The following is a 12,103-nucleotide window of genomic DNA, read 5'->3' on the forward strand; positions in this document are numbered from 1 at the left end:
TGCACGAAATCTGGAACACAGTTACCAATTTTGGCTCAATAGACAACACCTGGCATGTTTAGCTTAGTTTTGATATTTTTAATTTTTCTAATCGGGGGCATTTTAAAGGAAGAAAGAGTGAAAAAAGTATTTGTTAGCTGCTACCTTTTGCACTGCTTAAGAAACCTCTGTTAGGGTGTTAAATTTTTAATCGCAGCACAGGGATTACAGTTTTCAATTAGCTGTGGTTAACAGGCGGGGAGAGGAGTTAAAGTGGGTCACTAATATTTGATTTACTAATGACTTTGGTGGCATTTCATAAATCTGCATGAACTTTGACAGACACTTGGCTTGAGAAGCTTGCTTCCTATATATTGTATTTCATAGAGATCCATTAAGAGGGCATTGTTTAAAACGGGAAGCCTGGCTAGAAAATCAGGCTAAAAGCAAAAAGTGATAATTTTCAAATAAATTTGGCACCCTTTGACAAACATGCACACTTAGTATTCTATTAGTATTCCAGGTTAAGCCCAGTGTGGGGGTACCATGTTTAGTGCAGGTCTGACAAGCAAGGGTAACGTTGCATGAGGGATGAAGGGGAGGGAAGTGTATATAATCACTAAAGGTGTGGGGTAGTAGGAACTGAGGGTAGGACTGAGTCAGTGTTCCCTCATAGGCGGTGTCAGTTAAGTGGCTTTAGGTTCTAAAGCGGGGAAAGCATGGTTGGAAAATATCCAAGCAAAGGGGTGCTATGTTATCCTACAGGGGGAGGGGGGAGTTCCCTTACGGACTAGGTGGTCTCACACACGTAATAGTGTCTAAAAGGGAAATGTTACAATATCTTTCACCTGATAAAATACGTTGGCACCATCTTACTTGATGTGCATGAAGGTTTAGATATAATTGGGTTTAACTTGCAAAATACTTGTGCAGCTGCTGACTAGCCACAAGAAGAGTATAGCTACCTGGTGCAAACAAACCATGCTCCTGATCAAAGATTACACTGAGTGGTGGTTAACCGCTAGGTGAGATTGCACATAGTGTAAATTATTGCCATGCTCTGTAGTCAACCCCTGCTGGACAAATATGAAGGCCATGCACAACCAAAGAGTTGGGTTCCAATACAAAATGGTTCAGAGGCAATATCATTCACCACCAGAACAACATAACAACATAATTGATTTACCACATATATCCACACCACCACCAGTAAAACAAGTTTACCTGTCTTTCTTTAAAAAGAAAACTCGCAGTTAATATGAAGTTATGGCTAGCTTTGGTCATAACACTTTATGTTTGAAAAAGTCATGCCAAACAAAGTTAAAGTGCAGTTATGGTTACAAAATAGAAGTGTATTTGTAAAATGAATTATGTTATGAACAATGATACAGTTCTAGAATGCCACACACGGTTAAGAGTTTCTCTCTGTGAATGAATATCAATGCAGTACTCAACTGAATACAATACTGAAATGGGCAGTCTTCATAGCATACCACCAATAGTAATAGAAAGGTAAAAACATTGAACTGCAAAGCACCGTGAGTAATTAATACTAAAAGTGTCTCACATTTCTTTGTTTATTATACACGTTTTGTACACGCATGTTACACATTTTTAAAGGAACAAGACAATTTGTATCCACAAACAAAGTTGGTGAATCACTCACTCAACAATCCTAGTTAGAGCTGTTCAAGTCTAATAGAACAGTGACAGACACTCAAGAAACCATTCAAGGTTATTTTTTTTTAATGGACCGGTAAATATAATGTCAATAATTTTATCCACCATGCAATTAAAAACAGCAATGTATTAAAAGGACTAGCCCAGAGAGCTCACAAAGCGAACAAATGGCAAATGTTGTCATAGTTACCTTCTTTCATGTGGGTCTCTTCTTCAGCTGCAAAGAATGAAAAAGTAAACCCTGCCGAGCTATCCTGGTCGCCTTCCTCTAAAGAAACCCTGGTGTGTTTCTCTGCAGCTGCGCACTGAGGTGCCACCTTTTCCTCCTCCTCCTGATCCCACGGAGTCTTTTCTTCCTTTTCCTCGGGTGCTGACTTTGCAGCTCCAAAAACTTCTTTGAAGTCCATGGCAACCTCATGATAAATTTCTTTCGATACCTCAGGTAACTTTTCAGCTTCTTCTCTCATTTTCTTTCTCTTGGCTTTGCTGGAGAATGAAAGGGCAGAAAAATGGTGACACAAACATTTTAAACGACAGCTCTCTGAAGAAGCATATAATTCACGAGGACACAGGAAGTCTGCTCATCCCATCCTGGTGAAAACGTTCTTATTTTGTAATACTGCTTCAGCATGTTTACATTTGACTTTCCATTTAGGTTACATATAATTAAATATTTTGGACCTAGGGTCCAAATTACTACTACCCACAGTCTGCCAATTTCAGCAGTTATCTGAAGTTCACCTTCAACTGCATCTTTTGAGTTGAGTACACATACTGTGAACCTTAAACAGGGCATTCCGCAGGTGCAGGGACACATTGGTTCAAACAAGCATTGGCAAAGGCAATAGGTCGGCCCTTGGCAGGCACAAGTAATGGTTGCATTTTTGTTTTGTTTTTACTGCAAGCATATACCACAGAAATAAAAAGAACACATCCCTTTAAAGGTGACAGCCATATGCTTGCAAAGAAAATTTGCATTTTTTTATTTCGTAGCAGGCAGGTGTACGTGGAAAGGTACATCAACGTCTTTTAGTTTTAATACGCACCAGAGGAAAATGTTTTTTTGTTTTTCTTCCCTAAAAAGAAGTTACTACTAGCTTTGAATTACTGTAGCCTAAACACACACAAAGGTGATAAAAATGTGTGATGGAAAAAGAATGAAAGGACAGAAAAACCACTGACAAAGTTAAAGTATTAGCAGACTAAATTTGGCGGTACTGACGTGCACTTCCTTTTAGGCATGTGTGCACATTTAATCAAAAATGCAGTAACTCACTGTGCAAAAGAGCTAATGGGAGAAGAAGGATGAATCACTGCACCATTCTACACGTGAGGCAGATCGGAGAGGAAGCATGAAGTGTGCCTATTGTGTAAAAAAAAAAGCATATTGAAGGATGAGCAATCAAATGAACTACTAAATGAGAAGGACTGTTTTCCTTAAACATACGTAATGAAACGTCTACGCACTATAATGACACGAAAAACACAAGGATTAATAGTAGATTATCACAAGTGTCTGAAAAACTCATGCTTAGAATATTTATTAGCCTTTTAACTGTAACCCAGTATCCCTCTCTTATGCTTGTGTAGTGCAGTTGCAGGCAAAACAATGCTAAGTTACATTTACTTTCATTTGCTTTGTGGGGTACCTCAAATAAAGTCAGCTTTGTAACTCCCTAAATGTTTTGTCTGTGATTTACAATAAAATGGTTTCTGGGCTCACGTTTCGAAATGCTGAATGGAAGAATAGCAGCTTGGCTTGTAAACTGCACTTATGTTTCAGTTTACCGCCAAATATTCAACATAACCATTTTGTTGTGTCATTCAAACTTTGTATATTTAATACAAATATAAATCATGAAATCAAAAAGATTTTTTGATAAATCTAGCCTCCATTAAAACTAAATTCATCCCTTAGGTTCATGACACAAATGCCCTAAAACTCAATTACAACCTCTCTCCAAAATCAAATCTCAATTTTAACGCTAGGTAAAACATGGAGTCAAAGTCACACTTCAGGTTGCACTAATTATGCAAAACAAACATTCAAGCAAAAGTATGATTGTTTCGAAAAACCACCCACACAGAAATCAAAATTAAAGCCAACAATTAGGAAATTAATTAACTTTGCCCCTTCTTGTTACGGCATGGAAAAAGCTAACTGGCCTGCAAGGGAGAAGTAAGAAAGGATGAGCATGTGTGTGACTGTCACGAAATGACATACATTTCGCCACCCGCTCGGCTTCCCCAAAGCATCGCTTTGGGCTCCTTGCCAACAGAGCTGCCCTGTTCCTGCATCACAGGACCGCATGGCTCATGTGGGCGTCTAAGTTTTCTCGTAACTCTGCGGTGCCTTTTCTTCTCATCTATGTTACATTGTTTTAAGAATGCTATCAATGGTTGTGTTGTCTTGAACAAACAACAAACATGCAGCTCTATAAAGAGCTATAATGTCAGGACAGGATTCTCTGACCTTATGGAACGGACAATCCAATGACTACACCAAAAGGACACAGACACACAAACAGCAAGGTGGCTCAGTCACTTAAACGTTTGTTTGCCTTGCAGTATGCGAGAGCAGGAAGTCTCAAGTTCATGTCCCGGCATTACTAACTGAAGGCTTTCATCTACAGAGGTTACAAACTGAATATGTTATTTTTATTAACATAAGCATGTTAGTTTCAGTTTGATTAAAGATTCAAATTACTAAATTTTGTTTCAAGAATGATAACATAGCCGAAACACACAATGCATCAGCATGTAGACTCTACTTTAGAGTACTGTTTTTTTTTTTTACCCTACTGGAAGTTGTAGTCTGCTTGTGTGTGAAGTTATGAAATATGAACTGCTTAGCAAAGCTACCTAGCAATCCTTTTGCTTTCCAACCACAGTGGCATCGGGTGGCATGTGTGCCATCTACAAGAAGACAAGCTGCAAACAGTTGGTAACGGGAAAGTAACAATTTTAGTTGGCAGCATTTGTTATTGTAGATTACGTTTATCATATACTAAAAAGGTATTGTTAAGGCACATGCGGACAGGAAGAGAGGTAGCGAATAACGTTTTTAGAGTGCTTTTGCCCAACTGGGCTAATTTTCTTGTATGAACATCCTCACAGAATTGTTTGGCGAATGGGTGTGCGCAGATTATATGTTGCTGCCTTACAAATATCCACCAGAAACATACATTTGGAAACTAGCTACATTATAAAAAATCACTATAGAAGTTGTCATTAACAATACCAACAATATATGTGCCATTATGAACAGAGATGTCATTCTTTTCATGGAGAAGGCACAGATTTAAGGAATACAAAATACAAGAAACGTAACCCTGACTGTTCAAAGCAATGAAAACCAAATCTCCCAACTAATCCCATCACCTGCCTTTGGAACAAAATGAATGTCTTTATTTTGAACAAGGGCATAACATTCAAGATGTACCTACCTCTCCTTCTCAACAGGTTCCACTTTTCTTTCAAACACAGCATGATCCTCCCGTGTGGGATCATAATGCAGGGCGTTAATATCTCTGTGGTATAAAGAAGAGATTTCTCAATTGCTAATTGCAACCACCAAACTACTGTTGATTAAATGATTTAAAAAACATGACATCTTTCAGAATCCTCACATAAAAATGTTAACATTTTAATCGTGCCAGAAGAACCGTCGTGTCCAAAACCAAAAATGTCAAACCTGATCTCAAAGTATAAATGTAGTTTATGCTTAATGCAGAAAATACTTTTGAGAATCACATAGTGATTTGATTTATCTGGAACAGTCAAGCTCAACATTCAACAAACAATGCTCCATTTATTGTCTTCACTGATTGTGATCAGGTTGAGCAAGTATCAACCATTTAGTCGAGTCCTGTGATGGGAGGAAATCTGTCATGGAATCTTCCTCAAGATTTGCTGTTTTGACAGCAAAAGAAAGTAAAACACATTGGCTTTATCTTATCTTTGAAAGGTGCCATACAATGGACTTATATGTCCTTTAGACTTTTCTATCTGACATTTTTTTGTAGATTTGACTACAATTAAAACAATGAAAACTAGATTTTTTTCTACAAACTAAAAACATACCGAAACAGCATAGCCTTTGTTGTTTGTTTGCTAGACTTCGAGCTTCCTATGTTGACATTCAACAGGCTTTGTAAAATGTCCATGTTCTTTTTTTTCTCTGTGGCAAGATCCACATCTTCAGCGGTATCATCTGGCCCATTCTCATCTATAGGAAAAATGATGAGACAACTGTCATGATAAATTGGTGATATCTGCTTCTTAACGGCTTTTTAGTTATCTATTCAAGTAATGGTGAAAGGCAATTTTATCATCGTACATGGTTACTTACCTTGCATACCTGCGTCAGACAACTAGTGATATATACATGAAATGGCCCGTTGAGAAAATTATTAATATCTTTTTTTTCTTTTAACAGGGAAGTAAATCTCTCTTTAGTTATGTTTCTTTGAGAGATTCTCCCCTGTAAAATGATAGACGGGTTCCTCAGGAATCTTAATTAGGGTGCCTAAGAAGTCATTCTTACTGAAGATTTATTAGGCAAAATCAGCTACAAAGGCTGTAAAGGAACGTGAAGACTAGGGCGCAGCTAATTTTAGGGCCTGAGTGACTGTGGAGAATGATTTTATCTGAAGTTTGCCATGGCTGGGAAGGTATAAAGATAATTTCTCTGAAGACGGAGCTAGCTTTGACTTCTTTAGAAGGTGTTATTGCCCTTAGGCCTTTATGCTGTTGGTCCATAGGTGAGCCAAACTGATGCAATGTTTTTAATCCATCTGAAAGATATTTGTTCCCGACCAGGAAACATCCTTCCATAGTTTACCATATGAGAGAATGCTTTTTGGAAAGTTAAACCTTAACTGAATGTGTGACCCACACCCCCACAATCTCACACAGGAGCCTCTATATGTAACAAATATACTGGCATTGGAACAGGCTTACTACACTCACACAAACATGGTGGACTGTATGAAAGATTGGGGCCACTGTGTTGGGTAGGCATTCAATAGTGGTAAGTGTGCTATTGAACCTTACCTGGAAGAAATATGTCAGTCAGATTTAAAAAGATTTACTTCATGCTCAAAATGGGTACACTCAACATTGACAACGAGTGCAAGCCACTGATCATTGTAATCTCGGCATTTTTTTTTTTTTTTTTTTACTTGTGATGACGAATATAAAAAAGTTCTCAACTTTTTTCTGTTTGCAGCCCTTTACACTGGTATTTGTAAAACCTGGTCAGGTCTGCTGTTTCAGGCACATAATATATTGGTTCAGTTTCTTGCTGCACAATTCGTGTGGCAAGCTTGCAACATATGGGAGACTCAGCATCATGAACTAGTAGTTTTAGTTAGCCTGGCTGCTTCATGAATGTCTCCCTTTCTTTTATATTAAAACTATGGTTGCTGCTGTCTTTTACAGGCCCTTGTGATATTTTAATTTTTGATTAATCGTTTAATACTGAAACTTTGCTGATAATAAAACAGAAGATTAGCAATACCTCCTACTACACCTCAGAACATTCCCAACTTTTTTTATTTTTTTATTCATCAGAAACAGTCTGGCATGTTTAGACCTGTGCGCAGATAAGTGGTGCCATTTGGCTCCACTCTGACTCAGACTCTGTTTTGCCACTGAGATGACGGAGTGGAGCCACTGTGTGCTGACATCAGTGTCTCCTTCAACACCCTCGGACGCAGAACACTGTGAAAAAATTGCAGGTGACAGAATAACAAAACCTAATTTGGAACCTTATCCAGATGTCCACAGTGCTTAATTTGAGCTGATGGTTGCAGGTGATCCCACCTGCACTCCTTTTTGGCGACCAGCACTTAATTTTCCTCATCAGACTTTGAACCAGAGCAAAAAAAAAACTGAAAAAAACCACAAACATAGGAAAAGAGGAGAAAGAGAGAGACAAAAACAGTGACAAAGAGGGAAAGCAGAGATGAAAAATAACCTGGAAATGTGATATAAAGGGACAGGGAGTATTCAATGGTGGAAGAAAGAGGCATTAGGTGGAGCTTCAGTATTGAGCAATACTGACATTTACTTGTCCCGGCTGATAGCGGAGGAGAACAACTTTGGGCACTAGTACTTATTATTTTACAAATGAAGCACTGGATGTTAAGAGCGCCACTTCACAGAATGGACAGGTGTCATGGCAGGGAACAATCTACAGTTAAGAGTTTCCACAAGAAAACACATTACCAAAGATAAGTAACTTGTTCCTCTGATGGATTCTTCTATGCTCAGGTTCCTCTCCTTATCATAGATGCCATAGCAGTACCTCCAAGGGGTGCAGGGTGTGGGTGCTGTACTCAGACCAGAAAGTCTTGTAGGACTGAGGAGGCAAAATGGTACTCCTGTTGCACCTAGCTGGCAAGGTAGCAGTGTTTTGTGAACTGTGCACAGATGCCCACAACACAGATGTCTCAAATCAACACACCTGTTGTAGCAGCCTTGACACTGGTGGAATGGGCCCACAGGCCTTCTACGTTTGCTCCCTTGTCAACACATAGCAGATTGTAATTTAGAAGACTAGACATCTTCACAATTTCCTTTTCTGCACAGCCTTCCCTTTCTATACTCCAGCAAATCCTAAAAAAAAGGTGGCATCCTTATGAGGGTCACTTGCACGATCAATGTGAAAGCTTACGGCCATTATATGATCAAGCTAATGAAATCTCTTTTGAAGGAGGAGGTGAAGCGTAAAACCTTGCCAGAGTGATGAATTGGCCAATATGATAAGGCTTCACAACTTTAGACAATAAGGCAACCCTGGTCTTCACCAGTAACTTATACAGAATAGAGAGCGACTGTAATTCACATGGCCGCCGTATGTGATTGTAATTAGGAAGACAGTTCTGAGCTGCATTAGTTGCAGTGAGCAGATGTGCACTGGCTCAAAAGGCATACACGTGAGATATGTCAATACTAAGTTCATGTCCTGCTACAGCATGATGTACAGCTTTGGGGGAAATATGTAGTCAGACCCCTTTTGTTGAAATAAGAGGTCTTCCTGAAGTGGTAGCTGGATCGGAGGGCAAATGCTCATGCTCAGGAGCTCAGAGTACTATAATCTAGTCCAGTACAATTTGAGCATAGCCTGTCTTTAACTTCCTCAGAGGTTAAGGCAGGACAGGCAGAAATGCCTACAGGGGAACCATGCCCCATTGCAGTTGTAACTCCACTGCACAGAAGAGCTGACATTGTGCTTTCTTGCATGTAGCATAAGATCTAACCAGGGCATACTGCACTTAAGATGCCCCTTGCCACATAAGGGTGGAGGTGCCACTTAGGATCCATCAGCTTGGAATCTGCTTGGCTCAGATGCTCTGGCAATGACCCTGCCAGATGGCTGGCTATCAAAAATCTGCTGGTCCGGTCACTTCCATACAAGGAGGGCCTCCTGGCACAAGACCTTCCATTCCACACTGCTTTTTGCAGTACCACAAGGTGGTACTGTTGTCCACGATGGCCTGCACCAGTCTCCCCTTAATTAATGGCTGCTTTTAGGGTCAGACACCTCACCCAAAGGACCATTAGACTGATGTGTAGTTGGCTCTCGACCAGAGATGAAAGGCCTCTGATTTCCACTTAAGTGACCTGATCCCAAGCCCAGCGGTGCACCGGTCACAACTCTGAAGTCTGAGTTGGGAAGGGAGAGTGGCCAGCCACAGGTCAGGTTGGCTATATCCGCCACCACAAAAGATGAGCCATCTCCTGTGAGATCTGGATGGAGTCAGAGAGGCAGCCCTGTGCTTGGTGCACTGTAACCAGAGATTCTACAGCAACACCCACATATGTCTTCTAGTCCGGACAAGGAGGATGCACCATGCTAGGAGTTCCAGAAGCCTCAGCATCCTCACAACCATCATCATCAAGACTGAGGACTGAGCCCGAAACATTGGGATCCTATCCTGAATGTCCTGGGCTCACTATGGTGGTAAAGAGGGTTTGAATGGCAATGTGTCCAGGACAAACCCCAATGGAAGGAATGGAATCATCAGCATGGGGCACAGGTGTGACTTCCTCTCAATGGAAGGAAAAAATCCAAAAGATGTGACGAGTTTGCCATCGTCCGGAAGTGGTCTCCTACTCACTGCGACTTGCCCATAAGTGATGCCTGGACATCTCATTAAAACCTGGTTCGGTGCATACAGGTGTAATTTTTAACCACTACACTGGTGCCAATTGCTCTGTCCACACCCATCAGAAATGTCCCAAACCAGCATGAAAGACATACTTCGCCAGGTCCTGGCCATCATGTATAGTTTGAGCCAGCAAAGCCCTGGGTTCTCCTGCGACGGACAGAAAGAATTTGCTGTCCATGTTTCTTAAACCATGGATGTATGTGCCCAGAAGGCAAATCTTATGCAAGGATCTTAAGGCACCAATGACCAATCTCTTCTCTTTGGCATCAATACACTCCAGATGGAAGACTTGTTGGAATCTCACTAGGAGTGACATTATTTGTCGATGCTTATACCACCCAGCTTTCAGACATATGGTGCCTTGTCAGAAAACTGGGGTCACCAGGAGCCAGCCTATGTCACCTGGCAACAGGTCGACTGACTGGAGGTCCTTACCATGATTTGGGCTATGTGGACATAAGGGGTTCCATATGAGCCTCGCTGAATGGCAATAATGGATCGGCAGCAGCTGGATCTGCTTGAAAGATTTCAGTTAGCAAGTTTCCCCTGGTTTAAACAGTGGGCAACTGTAAATCAAATACATCCCATTGCACAATTACTGCAAAACATGTACTTTCTTCCACTGGTGGCATAGGTAGAGAGTTCAGCTCAGTCTCTGGGATGTACCTAATCCATTGGCATTTTGCACATCCAGGGATAGTCAGCCATCGTTATAGAGAAGAGAGAGTAGGATGATCATCTCATCATCATTAATGCCATGGGAGATATGCTTACTCTGAACCACATCCGAGTCAGAATCAAATAAGACCTCCAGGTATCATATTCCTGATGCCCAGGACATATTGTATGGGCCAAGGACAACAAGTTTTCGTGTTTATTTTGTCCTTGGGACAAGTAGGTCCAAACCTTTGCAGCAAAAACCCTTTGGCTGCCGGTTTACAGTACCACATTATGGAGCCGGGAAGTTAATTGTCTACAGTTGAGGTACTATTTGTGTCCATATCTAAATGCTGTTTGAGCTTGTATTCATGGTTCATTAATGTAAATCCTTTATTATTAGGGTGAGTGCTCTAAACACATGTTGTAAGCTTGGACTGCAGTAAGGACAGGTTCCAGTAATATAAACGTGTACACACGTTTGCAAAGTTTAACAATATGAGGCTACATATAATGCTCTCCGAATGCTCTCGGATTAGATGCAAATATTTGCAGAAGCTTGAAGCAAGACTGATGATTCTTTGCTTTTAAAATAAAATGTTTGCAAAAAATGCAAATCGGAAAAAAACGTTTGGCTAAATTGCTGTGAAATTTTAGATGCCATTTCTTTGAAAACATCATTCATTGAAATGTTTTGATGCATGCCAGTAGTTCCCAAAAATATTCATAATGGAAAAATCAATGAAACCAGTTTCAACAAGATTATGAGAAACATGAAATTTAACAAGCACTGGCAAAGTCAATAGGTCACTGGTTGGTGGCCAGTCTTTTGGTTTTATCAATGTGTGTCTTATTTTGACATGCCTTCTATCAAACATTATTGCTGTTGGAGCTGTTGGGCCCTCACCATTGTAACAAACACTGGCAAAAATCAAAAATATGTTTTGGTCTCAAAGAGTACATTTTGCCTCAGAAGTTTCTGGCACCAAACACAACTACTTTGTGTGCTGATATGCTCCTTGTGACCACTCACAGTGAAGCCAGGCAACAGATGGATAAAGAGAAAGACATAATTTTAATAAAAACAGCTAGAAAATGGAATCAGTAAGCCACCTCATGTGCACGTGCCCAAAAGTAATGACTCAGAGGAAGGTATTACTCAAGCAAACTTTCCAGGAGTTGAGTATACCTACTTGCAGGCAAGCAGTCATTAGCTAGCTGGATGGCTTATCAGTTCCATTGCTATGCAGAGCAGTAAAATTTGCCATCCTTGTAAATAAGCAAAATGCTGCCTGGAATTAAACATTCACAGGACTTGGAGAGGCCAATCCAGGATCATAGAGGTTAGCACAGCCACATAATTGACATTACAATTCTAGGCCCCATGAGGGGTTGAAGTGAACTGCTGTGAACACTCAAGCACTTTATGGTTGGTAAAAACCGAACCAAGTATTTTTCTTATATCACATGAAGAGGTGACGCATTCATAGATATTTTTAGTTTAATAGACGTAAAATGGTAATGTATTTTAGGGTAGTCCCTTTTTTTTTTTTTTAGAGAGAAGTTTTGCGTTGCATGCAGTAGGCCCATATAAGCTTAATGGACATAGG

General features: G+C 40.3%; 1 protein-coding gene across 1 annotated transcript in view; it reads right to left on the minus strand.

The window, feature by feature from the left end:
* The window catches only part of NOL8 (nucleolar protein 8), a 270,845-nt gene that overhangs the window by 117,440 nt on the left and 141,302 nt on the right, over positions 1-12,103 (minus strand). Inside the window, exons 11-13 of the mRNA XM_069206675.1 lie at positions 5,743-5,887; positions 5,106-5,189; positions 1,850-2,145 (exon numbers count right to left, since the gene is read on the minus strand). Coding sequence (XP_069062776.1) covers positions 1,850-2,145; positions 5,106-5,189; positions 5,743-5,887 — 525 coding nt within the window. The remainder of the gene's footprint in view (positions 1-1,849; positions 2,146-5,105; positions 5,190-5,742; positions 5,888-12,103) is intronic.

This window comes from Pleurodeles waltl, chromosome 9 (assembly GCF_031143425.1).
Source record: "Pleurodeles waltl isolate 20211129_DDA chromosome 9, aPleWal1.hap1.20221129, whole genome shotgun sequence".
NCBI lineage: Eukaryota > Metazoa > Chordata > Amphibia > Caudata > Salamandridae > Pleurodeles > Pleurodeles waltl.